The sequence below is a fragment of the Cimex lectularius genome, unplaced genomic scaffold (assembly GCF_000648675.2).
Source record: "Cimex lectularius strain Harlan isolate CLEC.00 unplaced genomic scaffold, Clec_2.1 scaffold15, whole genome shotgun sequence".
In the NCBI taxonomy this organism is placed as follows: Eukaryota; Metazoa; Arthropoda; class Insecta; order Hemiptera; family Cimicidae; genus Cimex; species Cimex lectularius.
The window spans coordinates 1106572-1133125 of NW_019392667.1; the positions used below are offsets into that span (position 1 = coordinate 1106572).

The window sequence follows — 26554 nt, forward strand, 5'->3', positions numbered from 1 at the left end:
GATAAAAGGATTCTTTAAATTAAAAATAATAATTAATTAAATATATTGTCATTTTATGGGAAAATCAATTGTAATTAAATTCACTAATTTCGTGGTGAGCTTGACCAATTAATACTTTACAATTAATTAAGGTTTTTAGTTGAGATGAAAAAAAGTTAATGGCACGAGAGGGATTCGAACCCACGACCTTCGGCTAGATACGTCGCTGCTCTACCACCTGAGCTATCGTGACCTCGTTCCACTCGGACATCAACTCCCCATCTCAACTAAAAACCTTAATTAATTGTATTGTAATTAAAGATTCAAATTTAACAAACATTTGGTGTCGTATTTACTTTGGTTTAAATGAAATATAAAAGGTGCCTGATCGATAAATGAAATAATTGTAGTCAGGTCCGATCGTAGAAAACCTCTGGGACCTTGTTTTCGGTTTTCCGAAATCAGGGTTGGGCCCAACAAAAAAAGAAGAGACACGCTATACCACACATGTATAAGTCTCCTAATAATAAATAACCATTTATACAATTAGAATATATTTATCCCATTAATGGATAGATAGGGAAAAAATCCATTAATGGGATAAATATATTATCTATACATATAAAGGGGATCCAGGAATTGTAAAAAAAAAAGAAAGATATACAATTCCCATCTCCCCCCTGATGTGAATAACAAAGGAAAGCTCTATAGTTATAGAATAATGAAGCCTCAGGTTCTTATATCCCGATTCTTAAATTAATTATAGATTTTAATTCATATTAGTATTGAATATCAATACAATTTTAATAAAATTGACAAATTTTTTAATTAATTAAGTTTTATAATTTATAATTAAGTTATAAATACTAATATTATAACATTTCGTTATTTGTGCTTAAAACACAAATTAATTAAACTTTATAATTGATTTAAGTATTAGAATTATAACATTTCATTATTTATGCAAGATTCACAGTTGGAGCCATTGTTAAAGAAAGAACTTGACAAAGACAAACCCAAAAAGAAAGAATCTTAGAGAGTGATTCAACAAGCAATTTACGTTACGTTTCAAAGCCGTGGGAATGGTCCATAAGTGAGAAAATTGGGTGTCGTACAATCCATAAGACATATGGATATTTGTTTTTACTTGCAACAGCTGCTTAAAAAACTGGAGTCATTGTGATTATCCAAAGCGTAAAAAATTCCAGGGTAAGCCCGGACTTAGATGAACATCAACGACGAAGCCAAATATTCAAAGATCAAATATTTCTCGCTTTTAATTTGCTGTAATCAGCCGGGTGTAGTATATCGCAAGCTGTTAAAACCTAATGAAATCGTCATGGGGGATCACTACCGTCTACAATTCCGGCGTTTGAACTGAGCATTGAAGGAGAAAAGGTCGTAATATGGACGTAGGCATGTCAAGGTGATTTTGCAGCACGATGATGTTGGTTAATCAAAAACTATTTGGAAACACGCAAATAGCTACTACGTATAAGTGCTATAAGTCCTACCCCAGACTTTGCTCCTTTCGATCACCACTTATTTCGTCAATGTCTCATGGCTTATTTGAGCAGCACTTCCGTTCTTGCGAATGATCAAAAAAATCCTGTAAAGACCACTCGTTCTTTAGATAGAATTCGTGTGCTGACACAAAATTATATACAATTCCCTAATTTCGTGGTCCGCTTGACCAATTAATATATTACATTTAATTAAGGTTTTTAGTTAAGATAAAAAAATCCCGCTCTTGCCAATGACTTTTTTATCTCAACTAAAAACCTTAATTAATTGCAATATATTAATTGGTCAAGCGGACCACGAAATTAGTGAATTTAATGATTAAAAATGAAGTATACTTCACTAAAGCTCTCCGTAGCCATTTCATTTGTCGTCGACAATCCAACCCGATTAAACGACATTTGAAAAATGGCAAAAAGGAGGGAAAATTCAAAAGATGCGGTTGAGATGGGAAGTTGGTGTCCGAGTGGATCGAGGTCACGTTAGCTCAAGTGGTAGAGCAGCGGCGTATCAAGCCGAAGATCGTAGGTTCGAATCCCGCTCGTGCCATTGACTTTTTTATCTCAACTAAAAACCTTAATTAATTGTATTATATACAATAATTGAATAACCGTTTTTGCACAATAAACCACAAATATTAACAAAACTCCTTTACAACTTGTTTACCACATGAACAGCAGCTTGGTGTAGATGAAATATTAAAATATATGGAAGCGTATGCGTCCATGTCACATTTACTCCCCGAAACAAGTCTCCCCTCAGAATGTACTGCAACATTGTTTCAACCTCAAAATGCGTCGTTTTCTTTGGTTCAACTGCTGGCCTTAACATGGAATCAGTATAAAATGACACGAACGAAACAGACGCTACCGAGAACTCACACAAATTTACGGTTTACAAAACGCTACTACAACCGATTTAGGCATACTCAGAAAACTGTGGGGCACCACCTTCAAATATCCAATTTCTCAATAAATAAATTTTAAAAAAATTGATTTTAGTTTAGATAGGGATAGAACAATAAATGATAAAATATTAGAAAATTTTAATTTCACGGTAGTCCAGTGGTTAGCGTGTCCTTCTGCTCGTGGACCTCGTTCTCGTGGATTCGATGTCCACCTTTTCCCCAGGAATTGCCTTTCCCGCTTCCCTCCCCCGAAATAATCAATCATCATTAATACTTCCTGTCGCTAATATGAAAAGTCACATGGTTATAAAAGAAATGTCAAGAAAGTACGAATTACTTTAGAATTTTCATTTTTTTTATTATCAGCGTGCTCAACTAACGATTAAAGCTTACGACAGAAGGCTACGGACGTGAGATCACTAACTTTTTATTGAGTTTTTTGGTAGAACTAGGTCCAAAAATATTATTATTAAAAAATTTATTATTCAAGAGCTTTTTTTCTCATAGGACCGACAATTAAAAAAAATAATAATATAAGTATTTTTAGGTAGCTTTCAGCCTTTGTTGTATTGGATTGGAATGTATATTATTTATTCCTTATACCACAATTATTCTTCATTTTGTCTAATAACTATAAAGTAGGTTGTTCTTGAAATAATAAATCAAACTTTGAAAGTCTTTCTTTATTTACAATTAAGTAAATCAAAAGGATTTAGAGTACCCGACTTCGGGGTACTAGAAAAGAAAAAGGAAATCGATTTTAACCTATACAATAGACGTAACTACATACAAAAACTTGCCCAGACTGTCATGAACATCAATTAATTTACAAATATTTACAATACAGTCTTCTATAATACATTCGATAAATAGAAAATAACAAACAAGTTTCGCCTCACACGGCGGACTTAATTCATTGCTACAAATAAGATATGAATATTGCACAGTATATAATAACGGATCCTGAGGGAGGGATGTGTCTTTTCATTTCTTTTTAATTATTCTTAATGAATCGAAATTTACGTTCACTTATTTAATGCTACTGAGGTATTTACATAAACCAATGTTTGACAATCCGTCATCTTTCCTAGTTTCTATAGTTATATATGTTCACCCGAATGTGTACTTGTGCCGAGTTCCTTGTTTTCTGCCGTATTTAAACACAGTTTATGCCCAAATATTTGACATTAAAAAATTTCAAAGATCAAAATTATACATTTTTCTTGGAATGTTGGTTTATTATAATTTAACCATAAGAGATTTGTACACTTAAATTTTTTTTATTTAGACAATTTAAAACGTAGCGCAAATTTTTTGTGTTGTTTAAATTATATATTTCATGAAATTGAACAAAAGTAGAAAAATCAGATCTTGATGAACTTCTTTTTTTTTAATGATTGGCAGAAAAGTTCAAGTACGTACATGAAAGTCGAATAGAAAATTTTCAAGATTTAAATGACGTTTCGTTGTTTAAAAATGACTAAAACATGGACTAGGCGATTTTAATTGTCAGTGTAGTATAATAATGAATTCCTACGGTTTACTGTACATACAAAATATTTTCTTACCGACATTTATAACTTCCCACATTGGAAAGTAAATTATTGCCTTGTCAGAGTTTAATTTTTTAAAATTTAATTTTTAAATACAAAAATCACATTTGGACCTTTTCAGGGGTGAGAACACTGACTAGAATATGAACTAATTCAATATACAAAGACTTATGAGTTAATATTTACACATTTAGCTAAGAGTATGGCACATATAGTTCTAAGTTGTACTGTCCGTTTGATATGTATCGTGTATTATTTCCATATTAAAATGTATTTACAGTTATTGCACTTTTTTTTATTAACAGATTATTGAGGAAATGCGGAGCAGTCCATCTGTCAGTGCTGCGCGGCGAACTTCATGCGTTTTTGCTTTTGTCGCTGATTGCAGAACCAGACTCGGACGACGTTCTTTTTCAGGTCGAGCTTTTCTGCAATGGCGGCGATCTTCTCGCCGGATGGGCGCGGTTGAACGGCAAAATAAGCTTCGAGAGAACGTTTCTCCGGTGCGGCGATGGATGTCCTTTTCCTCTTCTTTTCCCCCGCCGGTAGGACGCTGGGCGCGTCGGGGTCTCTCCGTTTGTTTTTCGCCTGGGCCTCCGCCTCCTCCAACCACGCCTGTAAGATCGGCTTGAGGGCGATCATGTTGTTGTGTGAAAGTGTCAGTGACTCGAACCTGGTAAAAAAGTTGGAACTGAATATGGAAAAAAGCTCAAAAGCCGAAGAGCTTGAGAAGTAAATGAAACTGATAGAAGACTTAGGGTGAGAAGGGATTTTTCAGGAAAGTTAAACAGTAATGCCGATTGAAAATACAAACCTGCAGATGGTGCTTTGTGACAAGGCGCCCACACCCGGCAGCTTCAGGTTTGCCAGGGCTTTTCCAACGTCGGCTTGCGTCACCCCGAGTTTTATCCTCCTCTGTTTAAACCGTTCCGCGAAAGCTTCCAACTCCCTCGGGTCTGTGTCGGAGTCGGGGTGTTGAAGGCCGGCGGCCATGGCGTGGTGGCCCGGGGGCCCGTGGCCTGAAAGAGGTGACCCGTGGTGATGATGGTGGTGGTGGTGATGGTGGCCGGACATCATCGAATTCATGGCCGGACCGTACGGGCCGTGGAGCTGCGGGTGACCCCCGGCGCCTCCTCCGTCGCCCATCGGCGTTAGTGTCGTCATCGCGCTCGAAGAAATAGGGTCTAACATCTCGAGACCTTCCATTCCATGGTGGTGGCCCATCTGAAACGGCATTCGGTTATCCAATGATAAAACTGAATCGATGATTGAAAAAACCCAACAATCAATGTCTGACATCATCCTTGCTAACTATTGGTATTAGGATTAACTCATTTAATAGGAAAGAAAACTATTTACCTCTTTCTTTATCAGGTTATCCGTTACCTCCATATTCCAGGTCTAAAAGAAAAACAAAAAAGTATTTTAGACCATTAATAAAGGCAATGTTAGACATTCATTGTACACACTTCAAGTTAATATCATTCAATCACCTCCAGTATACAAAAAAAAACTGAGAATACACTTATTTTAAATTTAAAATAGATTAAAAATTGTTTTAAGTATTTTTAAATTTAATTCTCATTAATTTTACATTGAGGCTTAATACACCAATATGGAATTTAGGCCAAGGTGGTAGCTAAGGAAGTGTCAAGATTTCATTTAACCTTTTAAAAATTTAATCAGTTAAACACAGAAAAAGTGAAAACAAATATTGTTATCCGAAGAGATAACCTATTGAACAACAAATATGAGAGATCAGATTATTTATAGGCAAAAATGTTTTATGTGTAACATAAAAATAAGGAAGACACATTTCAGTCAATATAATGACTAAAAAATTATTTAAAAACTTAAAATTATTATAAACTTCCTAGCAATGAAATATGACTGATGTAATTTAATTAGTCTATTTACAATACTCAAAGAAAAATAAGAAAAAAGTGCCCACATATCAAGTACCCAAATCAGATTTTTCCAAAATGTATAGAATTTTTTACAGGGCGTCCCGTGAAACGTCAATACTTCAGGAGATTAATCTACATGTCAAATGGGACCTAAAAGTACCCATGGTCGATAGTCTCCTTCTCAGTTGAGTTTGAGATATTTCACTTTTCGTATCGCATGTAATGTTAAGTTTACTATACATTTGATTACACCAGGGTATAAAGCATTAAGAATCTTATAGATTCATTGCTTTTTCTTGTAAACTTAAACCATACAAAGTACAAAATCAGAACATTTATTTGTACATTTTATTTTTAAGTTTTAGTCTAAAGTTGACATCATATTTTTAGTTATATTTTATTTTTTAATCAAAAGTTTGCATAAGATTTTGTTGATTATGGTTTATTTTTAAGTTTCCATAAAATGTTCTTGGTTTTTCTTAGTTATATTTTATTTTTTGGTCTAAAGTTTGCATAAGATTTTCTTGGTTCTAGTTTATTTTTAAGTTTAGTCTAAAGTTTACATAAAATGTTCTTGGTTTTTCTGTTATATTTTATTTTTTGGTCTAAAGTTTGCATAAGATTTTCTTGGTTATAGCTTATTTTTAGATTTAGTCTAAAGTTTATATAACATTTTCTTGGTTTTTCTTAGTTAAATTTAGTTTTTTAGTCAAAAGTTTGCGTAAAATTTTCTTGGTTATATTTTAGTTTGTAGTTAAAAGTTGATATAAAATGTTCTTGATTTTTCATAGTTATATTTTATTTTTTGGTTTAAAGTTTGCGTAAGATTTTCTTGGTTATAGTTTATTTTTATGTTTAGTCAAAAGTTTACATAAAATGTTCTTGGTTTTTCTTAGTTATATTTTATATTTTGGTCTAGTTTGCATATGATTTTCTTGGTTATATTTTAGTTTTTAATCAAAAGTTTACATAAAATGTTCTTGATTTTTCTTAGTTATCCTTTAATTTTTGGTCTAACGTTTGCATAAGATTTTCTTAGTTCTAGTTTATTTTTAAGTTTAGTCTAAAGTTTACATAAATTTGTCTTGGTTTTTCTTAGTTATATTTTAATTTTTGGTCTAAAATTTTCATAAAATTTTTTTGGTTCTACTATATTTTTAAGTTTACTCTAAAGCTTATATAAAATTTTCTTGGTTTTTCTTAGTTATTTTTATTTTTTGGTCTAGAGTTTGCATAAGATTTTCTTGGTTATAGTTTAGTATTTTGTCAAAAGTTTACATAAAATGTTATTGGTTTTTCTGTTATATTTTATTTTTTGGTCTAAAGTTTGCATTAGATTTTATTGGTTATATTTTATTTTTAAGTTTAGACTAAAGTTTATAACATTTTTTGGTTATTCTTATTTAAATTTTGTTTTTTAGTCAAAAGTTTGCGTAAGATTTTCTTGGTTATATTTTAGTTTTTAGTCAAAAGTTTACATAAAATGTTCTTGATTTTTCATAGTTATATTTTATTTATTTAGAAATCGTGAGATGAGGTCTGGTGTGATTAGGTTTCAGAAAAACATTTTCTTGATCGTGCCAACGTTTCGATCTTTATTGAGATCATCTTCAGGGCCATTTACAAATATTGTTTACATATAAAAATTATATTTTGGATGTGGAAAAGTGAATTTATACAATGCAAAATATATTTTTAACATTCAATCAAAGTATTTCTACTCACTCAAAGTGTTGGTCTTCTGTGTAATTGTGCCATTCTTGCACGTTATATTTTATTTTTGGGTCTAGAGTATGTATACGATTTTCTTGGTTGTATTTTAGTTTTTAGTCAAAAGTTTACATAAAATGTTTTTAATTTTTCTTATATTTTATTTTTTGGCCAAAAGTTTGCGTAAGATTTTCTTGGTTATAGTTTATTTTTATGTTTAGTCTAAAGTTTACATAAAATGTTCTTGGTTTTTCTTAGTTATATTTTATTTTTTGGTCTAAAGATTTCATAAAATTTTTTTGGTTCTAGTATATTTTTAAGTTTACTCTACAGCTTACATAAAATTTTCTTGGTTTTTCTTAGTTATATTTTATTTTTGGTCTAAAGTTTGCATAAGATTTTATTGGTTATATTTTATTTTTAAGTTTAGTCTAAATTTTATATAACATTTTCTTGGTTTTTCTTAGTTGAACTTTGTTTTTAAGTCAAAAGTTTACATAAGATTTTATTGGTTATATTTTATTTGTTGGTCTAAAGTTTATATAAGGTTTTCATGGCAATATTTTATTTTTAAGTTGTAGTCTGAAGTTTATAGGCTCTGAAAATACGACAAATTTGTTGTTTACCAAAAGTTGACCCTATTAATGAAATTTAAACTCATGTAATTAATTTTTCAATTTTTCAATTCAATTTTACTCCTGTAAAATCAAATTTTAAATGGTACAAATTGGATTTTTCTTTGAAAAATGTTTTGCAAAAACGGCCATTACGATGTTGACGATACCTTTTATTAAAAAAACGAAATTATTACAAAGTAAAAAAAACTCCTTGGAACCATATTGATTATAATAATAGACTGTATACTCAGTACACTGCATAATTAATATTATCAGATGTAAAGTTTACGAAATGCATGTAAAAAATCAGTTTGAGCCTTTCAATTATATATCAATTATATGCATTAATAGTTTGGTCAAAACGGGTATTAACAATAAGTCGGTAAGTGTAGACATGGGTTCAACTCTTATCTTGATTAACCGAAGCGCAACAGTTAGGCCGTAAACACGCCCCCGCAAGTGCAAACTTTAAAGTCATGAATAATAGAATAACAGGGTTATTTCTATAACAAGTACAACTGGTGTAACGACATGATGTGTGCTTTGAATTTCCATTGATGGTGTTGCGGGGGGACCCCGGGCCCGGGTATGATTCAGCGCGGGCTCCTATCCTCGCCACCCCCAGGAGGAAGATATTTCATGATTAGGGGGACCCCAGTTCGGGGCGCATTGACATCCTGTAAAGTGGTCATTGGGAAGAACAATTGAGGCCCCTGGGGTGCCGTTGCCGTCCGGAGAGTTATGTCGGGTATCTTTTATAGTCACGTAAGGGAGACTTTGGTCTACATCTTCCCTTAGGATCTCGTTCATCCGACCGACGAGAATTTCGCAAAAATTCAAAACTATTCTTCTAAATTCCCAGTAAAATAAGCAAACAATCAAATAATAAATGTAAATAAAGGTTCTTCCTACGGTTTTCCAGTTTGTTCTTGATTTGTTTCAAATAGTTGCATATAAACATTTAATAATAAATTCATTAGAGTTCGTAGTCCGATTGACCGAATAACGTTTTTCAAATAATTAATCTTTATGTAAGGTATTGGTTGAGATAAAAAAGTCATGTCACGAGCGGGATTCGAACCCACGGCCCTCGGCTAAATAGGCCGCTACTCTACCACTTGAGCTATTGTGACTTCGATCCATTCGGACACCAACTTCCCACATTACACGATTACACGACATTTGAAAAATACGAAAAGGTGGGGTTGAGATTGGAAATTGGTGTTCGAGTGGATTTTTTTTTTTTGCGTTATGATCTAGCATATTAGCCATGGTGACAATTCTTATATGTGTGTTCAAATTGGGGGGAGTTATCGTGAAAAAAGGGTCAGGAGGCGACGGTGGGAATCGAACCCACGACCGCGGCGTGAGAGTCTCTCATGCTAACCACTCGGCTACCGTGGTCCTCGTGTGAGGTCACGATAGCTCAAGTGGTTGGGTAGCGGCGTAGCCGAGGTTCGTGGGTTCGAATCCCGCTCGTGACATTGACTTTTTTATCTCAACCAATACCTTACATAACAATTAATTAATTTAATAATAACTTATTTTTATCTGTACACAATAAATATACAGTGAGCAAGCAAATAGTATACTGTACATTGTATGACACAAATTTGTCAGACCAGGAGGAAGTGGGGAGAGAAACCAGCCAATGCTCGAACTCTCTTTTATTTAATTGGGAGGGTTAAAAGATAAGAAGTCACGAGGCCATCGTATTTTCAGACGGCATGGAGGATTATAAGGGGGGGATATTTTGGAAAAAGTTTGACCTAGTGGATTTTCGTAGAAGGATAGTTTAGAGGGGAAATTGAGGAAGCGTGTTCGGATCAGATACTTCACGAATGAGATTTTAAGGTCTTTATGGATCATTTAATTAGTGGTGTTCAAGGGAGCACTCAGGATAGGGCGGGGAACATATGATTGAGAGAATCGTTGGATGTGGGAAGATTTGGCTGAACCCCACAGGTCGAATCGATAAGTCCAGATAGGACATATGAGTGGTGCATGTTGTAAGGCTATCTATCCCAAGGACTGGACTTGCTGGATTGTGGTATCACCTTGTTGTTTATGTAACTGTTGTTTGACGTTTGAGCGTAAACTTGTTGGTTTTTTTGCTCGTTGAACCTGATTCGCCACTGAGTGCACCAGTCAGTAATTACGTTCAGATGTTGTTGGAGTGCTTCTTTGGCTAGGTTAGAACTGGTATGTGATACGATGGCGGTTCTTTCTTATATGTTTGGATGTCATTCTTAATCACCACAGGCAACACATGATCATTTTTTCATTAGAACAGCTCAAAATTAAAATGGATGGTCTATGAGTCAGTGAACACAAATTAAGCTTGACTTTTGCTTTTGTCTAGTCAAACGCGTTTCGGCTTCACGACATCTTCGGTAAAAATACATAGGAAGCTACAATGCATATCATTAAAAGTAAATGCGTAGCAACGAGAATATATCTAATGAAATTTCGGTCATTTTAATATAGACTCAAAATCAATAATAGATTTTTAATTTTTCTTTTGATCAGCGAATAGAAAAAATAGGTTCCATATAGAGCAAGGTGAATGGGTGCGTTCAGATAAATAACTATGCGACCAAATCTGTAAATTTCGCGATATCCCATTCCTTTCTAAAACCCATAGTCTTCTACTTTTGTTCTAATCCCCATTTATAAAGTTTCTAGTCTATTTTATTCAGCATCTACGTGTGCAGTATATCGAATAGAAAAAAAAAATTAAAACGGACTTTTCGACGGAGGGGACAGCAACAGTTGCCCCAAGGCCTCGGGGGATCGGCCAAATGTGCCATGAAACCCGCCGCCCCCCGGCTAGTCAGTAATAAAAAAATACTTACCGACTCCCCCCCCAACGAACAAGTAATGCTCCTATTATCAAATTACCCGCCCCCGACCCTTCAGTCACCCCAGAAAACACACAAATATTGACACGGAGTAACGAGGGGGTCGGTATCAATTACATCGCCAATGTTGACGTCATGCCATCCTTGGTTTATTTTGTTCGATCAATGCTTAAAACAAATTACGATTAGAAATTAATGGTTGATTGGTGCTCTTACCAAGCTAATCTTTAGAAAAAGACGTGTACTATATTTAAAAAGTTTAGCATTATTATCAAATGTGTGGTGTTTAGAGACCGTTACTTAATGATTATTTGAAGGTCATGAGATGCGGTCTGGTGTGACGTAGGTTTTAGAAAAACATTTTCTTTATCATGCAAACGTTTCGACCTTTATTGAGATCGTCTTCAGGGCTCAATGTGTTTTTTCCGTGTAGATGTGTCATTCTGCAGCCTACGTCACACCAGACCGCATCTCACGACCTCCAAATAATCATTACTTGTCAAATTAGATATTATTTTAATTGAGTTTGATCGTCTAACGATATAAATGTTAAGGCAGACAGAAAAATAAAAAAACAGAAGCAACAACGCGTTGACGAAGAGGATCCTTCTATGAAACTGTATTATAACAAAATTACTAAGAACATCAAAAAATAGATCAGTTTAAAATTAATTCTTGACGACAAAATATGTTGGGAATTAGAATTATTTATAAACTAAGATATCTACAAGAACAACACATTAACTGAAAATTAATTGGAGAACACTATACTTAAGATGTTTACACGAACAGAGTCATGCTAATTTTTTAATCATTTAGCTGACTACTGCGAGACGAAAGGCCCTACATATTCGCCCCGTGCGACTACAAAAAATGGCAGGTAATAGATAAATAATTTGGCAAATTCATTTAAAACCGAAACATTTAAGTTGTGATAGGAAAGAATGGAAAAGTTGGTGCGATTAGAAACATTGAACGAGGGAGGTTCTGAGATACGTGATTGTAGGGTCTGGATTCTGTGGAGATTTGGTTTGGTTTGGTTAGATTCTAGAGTTTTATGCTGCACTGTTTTCAGTATTGAATTGTACATAAGTATTTTGTTCTCAAGGGAGAGTTTAGAACTGTTGTCTCTTACAGTTTTTTAAGTAATCAATACCGTCGGGTTCTACGTACGGTACTACGTACTACCGTAATGTACGTAATGTACGTAACGTACAACCAAAATGCATAAAAAAAATTGCATCAAAGTCATCCATAATAAATAAGAACACAGTCTAATAGACAGGGATTTCCATCTACATAAAAACACCCTTGGAAATAGCAATCAGTGGAACCGACTTTGGCAAGGCTTAAGAGAACATTGAGCATAGTCAGCACATATACTCCAAAATAAGGTACTCATGTACTAGTTAGCTCAAATCATACAAAAAAAAAAGACATTGATATATGTGAAGTTCAGGAATTTTGGACCTTCAAAGCAAATATCACAGGGCACGGTACAAGTTAATTCTGACATCGAAAATATACATATCGGACCACAGTAGAAACAATTGTAACACCGAACAAAGAACTGGATGTCTTGCACCTCTGATAGTGGCAAACATCTGACTTAATAGAAGTGTTGAAGGTGGGGTGAGGGTGTAGATTCAACATGTTCATTCAATGATGGTTCGACTCTACAACAAATCAGTAAGTAGAACTATCATTTACAAAAAGGTGAACATCTCATTTTGTAGATGTAGATAGGTCGGATTGTAATATACTGCGCCCTTTAAGAGCTATTGTATCTCCCGTTTTGTGCCTAAAGGACACCGGTGAGTCCTAGTTCAAGGAATTTGATTATCAGCGGTTTCAGTAGGAGAATCTCTTTCTACGGATGCATAGTACTTGCAAAAGTGGCAAGTGTAGCACCACAGTTTGTTAACAAGTGTGTTGTTGTTTCCTCTGCTTCTTTTCAAAATCTGCACTCGCTGTAGGGTTATGCCTTCTCCAAATGTCCAGGATGCAGTGTCCTGTTAAGAATCCTGTTAAAGTTTTCCTACTTCCTTTAATACATTCTGTTACTTCTTTTCTTCCTTCTAAAAGGAGGTCTTTGGATTGTTTATGTCCAATAAGTGATTTCCCTTGTTCCCTCATTTCCTTTGTAACCTTCTGTCTGAGCTACTCATGTGGATTCCTATGTCTCAGAAGAGTTCGGGTCCTATCAGCGGTGTAGCAGCCCCTTTTCTTGCAAGGGTGTCCGCTTTCTTTGTTGTTTCATGTCCTGGGTCCCAGCAGAGACTGATTTTGTTCTGCATACATAATATTTTTAGTTTGGTTTTGCAGTTCAGCACCATCTTTGAACTAATGGCGTTTGAACTTAGTTCTTTGATGGCTGCTTGGCTATCTGACATAGCTATGTTCTTTGTGTGCTCTTTATTCAAGTTGAATTGAGTACATCTCTATTGCTTTCACCTCATTTTGGAAGATCCTGGTGTATTTGCCCATGGGTTCCGAGTATTTCTTTCCAGGAACGAATATTACTAATTGTGTTCTAGATACATCTGCGTACTTGCGTATTTTTCTTTTCTCATATTTTTTGTTACCTAGGTTTGTTCGAAAGTTTTGATTGAATTTAACCATTCTGTTCATGTCGTCTCTTGAAACCATGAGCATTGGATTGTCTTTAATTATGTTGTTGCTATCTCCATTTTAACATCTCATTTTGTATGTACGCAATTAATTAATGTGGTGATTAGTGACCGTTAATCGATAATTTTTCAGAAATCGTGAGATGCGGTCTGGTGTGATGTAGGTTTCAGAAAAACATTTTCTTTGTCGTGCCAACGTTTCGATCTTTATTGAGATCATCTTCAGACCTCAAAGTGGCATGATAAAGAAAATGTTTTTCTGAAACCTACATCACACCAGACCGCATCTGACGATTTCTGAATAATTAGCAATTAATTAGCCTGAAAATCAGTTTCTATTGGTTAAAGCGTATTTTCAGTTCTCCCCTCACTATAGACATATTTCTCAGGCACCTATCTGTAATATTAATAAAAATTAAATGGGAATAAGTCCTGATAACGGTGGCAGTAAACGCGCACTATACGAGGGATAAGAAGATTGGAGAAGAGAACAAAAATTACTAGAAATAATTTGAAAAATGGCAAAAAGGAGGGAAAACTCAAAAGGTGGGGTTGAGGTAGGAAGTTGGTGTCCGAGTGGATCGAGGTCACGATAGCTCAAGTGGTAGAGCAACGGCGAATCCAGCCGAAGATCGTGGGTTCGAATCCCGCTCGTGACACTGACTTTTTGGTCTCAACTAAAAACCTTAATTAATTGTATATATTAATTGCTCAAGCGGACCAGGAAATTAGTGAATTTAAAAATTACTAGAGTAAATAGAGGAGTACAACCTGTTTTGAATCAATCATCATCACCTCCGACTTTTACGTCTTCAGAAGGTGAATCACATATTGATGTAACTTTAGTAACTGGCCCCCTACTCAAAGACATCTCAAAGTGGGAAGTGAAATAAGTAATCATAGAGTGTTACTTATAGAGATTCCTCCTCGAAGGAAATGACATTTAACATATAACTAATTGAAGAACATTAGAACTGATCGGAGACAAAGAAACACGCTTTTCACCTTTCACAAACGTAGTAATGGAACTGCGTTAAGAAAAGTAGTCCACAGACCACAGAAAAAGGCAAAATTAAACTATATAAGAGAAAAAGACAGTAATAGGCTTATCAGAACGAACGAAAACGGTACAAATCAAGCCAAAAGTTTATCACCCCTAAAATTTAACAAATATCAAATATTTTTTCGTAAGCAAGAATCTACGCGAGGCGCAATAAGTTACATATTGAGTGAGTTTAACTTCTGTTCTCCCTTTTTTTTTCAAATCTTTTTTTCTAATTTCTTATTCTATATCAAGGCAAAAAGTTTGATTTCCCCAGATTAGCAGGATACAAATAGGAAAAGAACTATTTCGAATTGTAAGAAATTGATGAAAGGAGACTAGGAAGTGGGTGTTTATGTCCCCAAGCAGTGAAGCCCTGTGGCTTATTGTACTTTCTTAGTTCTTTAGTTCAGTCAGTCGATTTGATCCTTTTGAAAAGGTTTAAATAGAACATTGACTGCCCCTTTAGGGGGAAGGTGTTTCTGGGGGTTCGATAAGCCCAGAGTGGAAGAAATCCTGGCAGTCCCATCAGCTCATTTTTGGAAGCAGTCAGAAGTTTATGTTCAGCAGAGTAACCGATGATGAACGTCCTCCTTGAGAAGTGAAGAAGAGAATCCTACCCATATTTAAAAGTATTAGATATCAAGGTAAAACGTAAAGATTGACAGGTTTATTGAGCGTAGAATGGCTTTGAGTTTGCAGGCAAATCAAGTTGCCAGATTCTAGCGTCATTCCTTTCACTCGAGGATGAGATGATGACCACGATAAGAAAGCACAATTGTATAGTCAAACAATGACGCCTAAATCGAAATTGATAGTTTATGATAAAGAGTAATTATTTAGGAGAGTTTTTTTACGGAGTTTACCAAGAATTGGCAGTAAAATGACGTAGCAATTTGAAAAGGTGTGTAGTTTTTCGTGAAGTTATGTTTTGGGTGAACATTGAACAACTTCCAGACGTCAGAAAGAAATGATACAACACTTAAATTTTGCACTGTTGTTTGGAAAACTATTAAAATTAATAATAATTAACTATATAAACTAGGCAATTTGAATAATAAATGTATGAGAGATTAAATAATTACTGACTTAAGAAAGTAACGAAAATTCATTCGTTTTTGAGATAATAGGCGATGTTAATTGATACAATTGATATAAGGCAAACAGAGATCCTTTGATCCTTTTTCAAATGGCAACAATAATAGTAAAAAACGGGGTCTTTTGAAAAACCGCCTTTGCATAATAAGGGCCCTTTGAGCCACGCAGAACATGTGGGCTCTATGTACTTTCCATTATCTCCAGCTTTCTCCCCGTCAGAGGGGCCGATTCCCCGGGGTTCATAAAAATTGAGAAGAAAGGAAGAAGGTCAATTACTTCCTCTCATCGATTTAATTAGGGGTGAAAAATTTATGAGCTCCCCTTCTGTTCGGGCTCCGTGTTTAATTCAATCCCCCGCCGCCCCCGACCCTCTTTAGGCCTAATTGCCCTCCCTTCATGCACAACCCTGTTTGCAACAAATTAAAGAATTAGAATAACTTGACTTTGACGGCGCTATCTGATTAAATAGGGAAAAAAACAGCTTGAAATTGAACGAGTCGCAGCCATGTAAATAAGACGTTTGAAGAAAACTAATCAAAATATTTACATTTACTAGTTACTGCTACAAACCAAAATTGACTGAGAAACGAAATAAAATTTATTTTTTTGCCTTAGAGCCCACTGTAGACAAACAACTGTATTGACTATCAGCTTATAAAGAAGTAAAATTTAATTTCTACTAGTACAGACAAAACCTCTAATACTGAGACGTTCCCAATATTTCAGGATTTATTTTTCTTACTTTAAATATCTTAAATTTCTTTTACGTTTTGACAGAAACTCACCTGATGAGGCCTCGTGTTCGGAGGGGGCGGCCCACCCATGCCGTGGTGGTGGTACATCATGTCATGCTTCAGCTGTGGCAACCCTCCCCCCGGTCCGGTAGGATTGCTCGACTGGTGCTTGCCGATGTCGACCGCTGCGAGGGCCTCTGCCCTCGAAAGAAGTCCGTCGTTCAACCCGCCGAAAAGGTCGCCCTGAAATCAGGAGAAAGTTCCTTTCATAAAACACATCGCCCATTTTATAAATGAACAGAATTTGCAAAACTTTATTTTTGGAAGTGAAAAGCATAAGTTATTATTATTTCTCTCTCTCACTCTCTCTCTCTCTCTCTCTCACTCTCTTTCTCTATCTATCTATCTCATTATCAATCTATTTATCTCATTACTCTCACACACAAGTACGCAGGCACGTGCATACTATTTCCGTTCTATGTCTGCAGTTTTCTCCCTCTTTTTTCCTCAATCTCTCTTACTTTTAATAACACTCTCTTTGTCACTCACTGTAACTCTTTCTCTTTAGCCCCCTTTCTCTCGCACACTTTCAAATTTTCTCTTAATCAACCGTAATATTCTCTCTCTCTCTCTTTCTCTCTCTCTATTTCTATCTCTCTTTCTCTCTCTCTCTCTCTCTCTCTCTCTCTATCGGTCTCTCTCTCTTACCTGATCTATCTATCTATATATCTTTTTCATTACTGACACACACACACGCACGCAGACACGTGCATACTATTTCCATTCTATCTCTTCAGTTTTTTCTCTCTTTTTTTAATGTATCTCTCTCCATTTCTTCCTCAATCTCTCTTACTTTTAATAACACTCTCTCTGTCACTGTATCATTTTCTCTTTAGCCTCTTTCTCTCGCACATTTTCAAATTCTCTATTATTAAACCGTAATATTATTTCTCCCTCCCTCTCACTCTCTTTCTCTCTCTCTATCTCTATCTATCAGGCACGTGCATACTATTTCCATTCTATCTATTCAGTTTTTTCTCTTTTTTTTAACGTATCTCTCTCCCTTTTACCTCAATCTCTCTTACATTTAATAATACTCTCTCGGTCCCTCACTCTATATCTTTCTTTTTAGCACCCTTTCTCTCGTACACTTTCAAATTCTCTCTTTTTCAAACGTAATATTCTCTCTCTCTCTCTCTGTATACTCCTTTTCATTTAAAAGAAGCATCTAAAACCCAACTTATGAAGAGAAATTATTAATTAAAGTCTGAACTGGAAAAGTGGTACAGGGAAAATGGCCTGCGGTTAAATAAAGAAAAGTCACAGGTTTTGTTAATGACTACATCAAAAATAAAAAAATTGTGAAGAAATTATGTTCCTAAAGCACCCAGGGTGTATATTGATCCATAACGCATTTGGGATGCGCATTGTAGATTCTTGGCGCCTAAACTCAGCAGATAGTTGTATCTGTTAAAAAGTCTGGAATTTGCTTGAATTGCTTCTCCTAAATCATTGGTACATGTTTATTTTTCATTAAATTCACTAATTTCGTGGTCTGCTTGACCAATTAAATCATTACAATTAATTAAGGAATTTAGTTGAGATGAATAAAAGTTAATAGCACGAGCGGGATTCGAACCCACGACCTTCGGCTAGATACGGTGCTGCTCTACCACTTGAGCTATCGTGACCTCGATCGTGGTTTCGAATCCCGCTCGTGCCATTAACTTTTTTTCATCTCAACTAAAAACCTTAATTAATTGTAATTATTTTTCATGTTTTCAGGCTTACATTAGATACGCATTATTGGATTGTGGACAGTCCTGTCAACCATGTTTTGAAATAACAAGGAAAAGCAATTATGATACTAGAAAATTTAGGTTCAAAGGATGCTGAAAAACTTTTTTTTGTTAAACTTACAATTTTGCCTTTAACTTGTTTATATATCTTAGAATGCGTAAGGAATTGTTAAAAACAGTGAGACAGTCTTAAAACATTTAAAAGTGTACAAAGTCAATTCACTAGAAATGGTAAGAAAAATGGTTGAACCTTAAAAAGTGTGAAACATAATAACAAATGTTATGTAAATATTTGTATATTAAATTGTAAAATGTGATTCTAGAAAAGATAAAAAAAATTGCCTGGAAAAAGTTTGAAAAAGTATCTAGTGAAGAACTAATGGTTAGTAAACAGAATGCTAACCTAATCGTATTAGCTGAGGAAACAGCGATTCTTAAAATAAGATTAAGTAAAATATTTTTAAAACATGTTTGTGACGATTCTAATGCAAATTTAGACTTTTTCAGCAAAATAAATTCTCTCTTCTCTCTCACTCACTCTCTCTCTCTCTCTCTCTCTCTCTCTCTCTCTCTCTCTCTCTCTCTCTCTCTTTCTCTTAAATTTAAAACAGTATTTTTATTCATAGCTTATTAAAATAGGACTTTTGAATTATCTGACATGGAAAACATTGTGTACCTACTTGTTTTTATACTTTGGTTGTTAGATTTACAACAAAAGTCAATTATTTTCAATGACGATCAATGCTTTTTATTGAATAAACGAGATGAGAAAGTAAATATTTTGATCCATAATTGGACGAATTTTTGCCAAGTGAAATTTTGGTCGTTTTGAGTTTGTCAATCAGCGTCTCCCTGTTTCTCCTCTATGATGCTCGGGTATGGTAAGGAACTCGCTAATGGAAAGGGTCTGACGAGACCCTAAGTGCTTCCAACCCCTTCTGCCTATCTGATGTACAACGACTTGGCAACCGCCTTTTTTTCTCCAGCTCCCTACAAACTCCAGGCCTTGCTAATCACTATTACTTCATCCCACGTGAAAACACCTGCCCACTTAACTTTCGAAACATCTGTATCTTTTGTCCTAGTAATTATTTGAGCTCCTTGAAAGTATATAAAAGTCGCATATTGTAAAAAAATTTCCTTCGATATTCAAACCTCAATTGGCTTAGAATCTGATGAGGACGAAATATGTCTTGTTTTGTTCTCATTTATAATTTATCTTACAATTTCATACCAAATTATCTTTGTTTGGCAGTCTATTTATTCGTCTGTATTTCTCTCTTTCTTTCTCTCTCTCACACTCATTCTCTCTTTAAACTTCATAGAAAGTGGATAAAAGTCGAACATTGTAAAATTTTTCTTCTCAATGTTTAATACTCTTTTGGAGTAGCACGAGTCATGCAAGAAGAGATATCATTTCTTTCGTTCTCCTATTTTTTCTCAACTTTAACTTACGACTTTATCCAAATACCATATTCTCTTTATCTGAGGGTCTAGTTGTCTGATTTTCTGGCTGTCTGTTTCTCTCTATCACACTCTCTCTCTCTCACTCTCTCTCTGTCTGTCTCTGTATGCCTGTCTTTCTCTCTCTCTCTCTCTCTCTCTCTCTCTCTCTCTCTCTCTCTCTCTCTCTCTCTCTGTCTCCATTAGCCTTCCTAGAAAGGGTATACAAGTAGAGTATAAGGTACAAAACATATTTTTATCAATGTTTTCGATTTTTAATGTTTAAAACTTATTTAGCTTAGAATCTGATATGCACAGACAGGCAGAAATTTAAAAAATTGTGTATTTCTATTGTATAAACGAATTTTGGACGATTGAATACCACAGCTAAAAAATTTTTAGCTATTGGAAGGAAAAAACATTTGTTTAATTATAACTATTAGTAAACAGTTTAAAGGCTTAAAGTTTACAGAAGTTGAAAATGAATACAACTGTCTATACTTTTGTTTCCATGGCGACTTTCGAGGGAGGGTGGAAATATTTCCAAGAAGAGCGTAGAAGAGGGCTCGCATGTCCGACCGAACAAGTCAACCCATTAACTATTGACGGGGCCACTTTTGCCAACCTAATCACCCATTCGGCCCGGGGATCTGCCAACGTGTCATTACCCCCCGCGGTCTCTTTTTCCGTGGGAGAGAGCCCTTTGCCGGGCCGGAAAGTCCTACTGTGTGCAGCCCATGTTCGTGTTAGGTCACTCGCCGTTTGTTGTCTCTTTCGTTTGCCCCTCCAATACAAAAAACTCCAATTACGACTTGGTCGAGTGAAATTATAGAGTGTCGGGACGATTCGGCCAATTATGTTTCGAAACCAAAGCCTATTATTTCGATTTCCGTCCTGGGGTTCTACCCTTCTTCGATCTCGTTAATATTTAATGCGGCCGTGTAGAAGTTAACACTTTTTTACAGCTTACTTGCTCTCCTTGAGACAAAAACATGGCTTTATTGCAAAACAAAATATAAAAAAAATAAATAGGAATGTAACGTTATTACTACTTCTACAGGAAATATGCTTAAAACCATGAGAAAAAATCATTTCTCAAATTGATCCAAAAATTTGAAATAAACTGAAGAAACCGTTAAAAAATTAATTTAAAAATCTATCTATCTATGAATTTTAGTGCATATTTTTATTTATTTATTATTATTTTATTAATTTATTTTACATAGTTGTATTTAGCTGGTACCAGGGCATTATTGCACCATTTTTTACCTAGTCTGCATTAAATATAAAAAGAATTTGATCTTAAAATATTCATAAAAAAAAAATAGTTGAGGAAAAAATACATGTAAATTTCATGACATTACACAGAATATAAATGTATTAATACAACGATAAATATGTATTAGTGATCAATAAATAAATAGACAATAAGAATATTAAATTACACGCGATACAATCTGATCTCGTGGTCCTTTCAAAAACAAATTTGACTAGAAAGTATGGAATAATTTATTATTGGTAAAACAGAATGATAAAATTTAGTAATTTAACGACTTAACCTATTAAATAAAAGATTATGTTAGTTAAAGTTTTACATATGAAAAGGGGTTACATTCCATATGTTAACACCTGACCAAAACATTTAGAAAATCATTTCAAGCGTATTTACAAGGCGTAATACTAGAGACAGTTTATGCTACTTAATAAAGATAAACAATAAATTAATTTGGTCTGTTTTCTAGTTATACATGGGTCAGAGGTCATAGTGGGGATGAGAAATTGGTCATATAAAGCCAAAAGAGGAGCAGATGTAAATTCTCAAAGCCCAAAACCTATTGTAAGCCACAAAATGGTGATATCCAATAATGGAATTTAATGAGTTCAAAACCTCGTCGAGGAAGACCCCCAGGCATGGGACACATTGGTCCATAGAAGGGGCAAGACATACAAAGTAACAGCAAGAAATCCTGATGGACTCCGAACATGGCACTGCCGCTTAAAAAGTCATATGCATCGGAAGTATTGAAAGAACATTGTCACTGTCAGGAAGAAGAAAATACCGCATAAAACATTTTGCTTTTGTGATGGTCTATTTAAGTGTAGATTCTTTCAACCAGGAGAGGAAAAACCGCAAGCAAGAAAACTAAAGAGCTGCTGGCAAGGATATGAAAATTGACTAACAACGTGAAGCTTGCCAGTGACTGATAAAAAATTGGCAACCTCAAAAGATGTGTTCAGGACTAGTTGTAAAAGGCCTTATGGCTGTCTTATTTATCTATAAAGGCTTTATTTAGAGTTTCCTGTAAGGAGGGTTTTAAATAAACAGAAAATGAATCTTCCAAGTCAGTGCATCAGTTCACGTCTTGAAAATGGAGGTGTCCCCTAAACATAGTCTCATCAGAGGTCACGAATTTATTGTGACGTGACAGCAAGAAGTGCTTGCAGGTGTGCAACAAGGGTCAATACCCGCTCGGTTGTTGTACACAATTTTTACTTCTGATATGACCACAAATAAAAATGCACTTGCCGCCACATACGCAGATGACACCACCATATTAACATACCTTTTCTACACAAGCTTTATTTATGTTAGAAAACCACATATCAACAATTGAAAAATGGAGGAATCTTTGGAAAATAAAGTTTATTTCCTAAAGTCACTCCTCCGCCGTGAGACTAGTCCTATCCAATGAACTGTTCCTCCGACAAAGTTAACTATTTACGACTTATATTTGATATAACCAATTAATTAAGGCTTTTTAGTTGAGATAAAAAAGTCAATGACACGAGCGGCATTCGAACCCACGATCTTCGGCTAAATACGCCGCTGTTCTACCACGAGCTATCGTGACTTCGATCCACCCTGACACTGACTTCCCATCTCAACCCCACCTTTTGAATTTTCTCTCCTTTTTGCCATTTTTCAATCAAGGACTTTTTTATCTCAACTAAAAAACCTTAATTAATTGTAATATATTAATTGGTCAAGCGGACCACGAAATTAGTTGATAGAAGACTAACTAGGAATCCAAAAACACGATTAAAAAACAATCACTCAACTAACAATTTAAAATGCTTTATTACCTACTTAACCAACAATACCTACTCAAAATTTTATGGATGTACGGGTGCCACCGTATTCCAATATTCAAAGTTTACATAGTTTTCAATCAAAAATGTTAGCCGTAAATATTTCTGCCACTTATGTAAACAATAACTGCATTCTTCACATGCCAACAGTTTTATCCATCATATTACAGACATTTTCAGAGTAAATTAAAAAATCACACTAACACACAAATACGATTCCCTATAGTTGCCAGATAAGCGACTGAAAAGAATATGGATAACCTCTTAAATGATTAATATAATTGTATTAATCCAGAGCTGTCAATGGGTAGCTTTTTCTATAACCCGTAATGCCACAATCATAAATTGAAATCCAATCTGCTGGCTGTAGATAAAACATGTACCCTTGTAGATAAAAATGTTAACCCCTCAAAGTCACAACTCCGCAATTAGACTCGTAGCGTATACTTATGCTGTACTAATCTGTTCCTCAATCCGACAAAGTTAACTATTCAGGACGTACATTTGATAGAAGACTAACTTGGAATGCAAAAACACGATTAAAAAAACAGACAATTAACAAACGATTTAAACTGCTTTATTACCTAATCTCCCGAAAATTAAAATTACCATTAAAATCAAAACTTTCGACATACACCCACCTATTCAATTTTTTTTAGATATACGGGTGCCAAGCTTATGGATCGGCTAAATATTCCAATATTCAAACATTACAAAGTTTTCAATCCAAAATTTTAAGACTAATTGTTCCTGCCCTTTTTACATAAACAATAACACACTTTACAGGGATCTTCACACGCCAACAATTTTTTCATTCATCCAAACACATTAATGAGGTTTTTATAGTAAATTATAAAATCACACTAACACACAAATATTATTACTCCATTCCGTACAAATACCACGTAAGCGACTGAAAATAATACGGATAATAGATCTCAAATCCCTTATCATAAATTGACAATCTTAAATTGAAATCCAATTTGTTGTATATAATACATGTACAGTTGTAAACGAAAATAAAGAAAAAAAAGTTGTTTAGATGTATTGCACGGCGGACGGTTGCATTAGTTGTGCAAGACCGCCAAGTCGTGATGGTTTAGCATACTCTCTGAGCCGTGAATAAACGAGGTTTCCTTAGTCTCTTGAAATGCAATAAAATGGTTGTTTATATTATTAATAGGTTTTCATTCTACATCACCTAAAGTGTTTTTTTAACTTATGAAAGTTTCGGTTGGAAAAATTATACCCAACTTTGAGCTTGATTACGTTTATTTTTGGTTTTCTTGTCTACTTATGTGCTAACTGGGTTAACATGAAATTTCAAAAACACGAGGTCTACATGAAAAATTAGAATTCCACTTTTGACGAAAACATCATCAATATTAATAAGACAATTTAAATTTATGTATGCCAACAAATTATATTGTACAATGGGGAATTTGTATTTGCGGCATAATTTACGAAATTACAAGGAAATGAATAAAAAGGACAAAAGAATTGTACCGACGGAAGAAGATGAGAAATCGACAAATGTATGTCTAAAGCAATGACAGATAAAAATCCAACCGAAATTATATAAAACAACCAGGGTACAGGTTTTCCACCCCGCAGATTATAGCAAGAAATCTAACAATTTATAGTTAGTAAAAACAAATCCAAAGGAATTTCCGTTTGCATGTATATTTGAAATGAATAGGTGTAACTGCCAATGTTTTTTTAAAAATCAGTTCAGAGGGAAAGAAGAAAGCAAACATTATTGAAATATGAGTGCTTGAAGGGGTGGCTACGGGCGGGGGTTGATTCTAGGAGGATGTTTGCCAGTCGGCGGCGTGCATCGACGCGGGTGTGCGCGCACTCTTAGAGCCACGCCTCCTGAATAATTTATGAACGAGTTCCCCTACTAATGCATCCCTTTTGTGGATGAGAAGGCGGGATTACGTCTCTCTCGCTCCCTCTCGCTCTTCCTCCCTCCCACGGACGCCCTCGCTCCTTCTCGCTCTTTGAGATGTTAAAGGGAAAAGGGAAGAGGGAAAGCGCTTTGTCGACTAATGGCGGCAGGAAACAAGAAAGCGCGCCCCGCCAATTTCCATCCATCTCTATCTCTTTATAACTATGGGCTCATTTTTTATTCAGGAAAAGTTGAAATCCGTTTTAGCAAGCTCGAAAATCACCTGGAAAAAGCATTGCTTTCCACGGAAAATACTTACAAGATTCAGAAAACATTCTCACACAAATCATTTAACAGAAGGTCATGGGTTCGGGTCCCGCTCTTGGCATTAATTTTTCTTCTCAACCTTGGCTTAAAAAATTAAAAATAACAACTCTTTTTCTCAAGACCTTCAAAAATTGATTTACCTTTTGAAAAAAGATATGGAGAACTATAAGGAAACGTGCAGAATTTGCAGAGATTCGAGCCCCTTTTCCCTTTCACCCACGTTTACAATTTATACATGAAATCGAAAAAAAAAAAAAAAAACTTTTTAGGATATACTTCTAACAAAACAACCAGATGACACATTAATCATAGATTGGTATCAAAAACCTAGAAAAACAACGAATTTAATGTGTGGTGTTTAGTGGGCGTTAGTCAATGATTTTTCGTAGATCGTGAGAGTGCCTCTCAACATTCATAAGAAGAAGAATCAAGAATGACACAACTACACGGAAAACTAACACTTTAAGCCCTGATGATGATCTCAATAAAGATCGAAACGTTGGCATGATAAAGAAAACATTTTTCTACAGCCGACACGGAAAACTAACACTTTGAGCCCTGAAGATGATCTCAATAAAGATCGAAACGTTGGCATGATAAAAAAAATGTTTTTCTACAGCCTACGTAACACCAGACCGCCTCTCATGTACTCCAAATAATAATTTAAACAATATTTATAAATCCCAGGCCCAGAAGATGATCTCAATAAAGATCGAAACGTCAAAGAAAATGTTTTTCTAAAACCGTCGTCACACCAGACCGCATCTCACGATCGCCGAATAATCAATGAATTTAATTACGAAAACGAATAAATAAAGAATACAAGCCATTTAAGAACGGCTATAACACAAATACATCAACGAAATAATAAACAAAACACCTCAAAAGCAAACACTAAATGTACCACATTCACATACGTTAGGAAGGAAACAAAGTAAGTGCTTATTCAACATATTAGGCATAAAAACACAATATGAAACTGACTAAGGCAAAAAATTGACGTGATAGATCAACTAGTACAAAATGGAATGTACAGCATATGTAATCTGCAAATACGGAGATTAATACATCGGACAAAAAGGACGTTAAATTAAGACAGATAAAAGGGACATATCGAGTTTTGGGACAATGATGGAAAAACAGACTCACCTAATGGAAAATAACCATGAACCATCCACAAGCATGAACTAATACACAATGTACAAATAGAACCTAAAATGAGCATACTGAAAACCTTATGAGCAGATATTAAACATTAAATATTCAAAAATACACAAATTAACAATAACTCACAAACACATCATTAACATCATTTAAAACATTACACAAAAGGAAAATAGCATTACAGCAGAAACATTACACCAAAAAGACCAGCTAGAACAATAAAAAAAAACTATTTATTCCATGAAACACACCTACAAAAATTAGGTTACTAATACATACAA

At 34.8% G+C, this 26554-nt stretch overlaps 1 protein-coding gene across 3 annotated transcripts in view; it reads right to left on the reverse strand.

The window, feature by feature from the left end:
- Nucleotides 1-3735: 3735 nt before the first annotated feature.
- Nucleotides 3736-26554, reverse strand: part of LOC106673961 (inhibitory POU protein) — a 123622-nt gene continuing 100803 nt past the window's right edge. For 2 of the 3 annotated variants that reach the window (XM_014406370.2, XM_014406368.2), the window contains 4 exons: nt 16611-16802; nt 5320-5361; nt 4775-5184; nt 3736-4633 (listed from right to left, as the gene is read on the reverse strand). In XM_014406370.2, coding sequence (XP_014261856.1) covers nt 4297-4633; nt 4775-5184; nt 5320-5361; nt 16611-16802 — 981 coding nt within the window. In that variant the 3' untranslated portion in view covers nt 3736-4296. The remainder of the gene's footprint in view (nt 4634-4774; nt 5185-5319; nt 5362-16610; nt 16803-26554) is intronic. The other variant, XM_014406369.2, reaches the window with a different exon arrangement.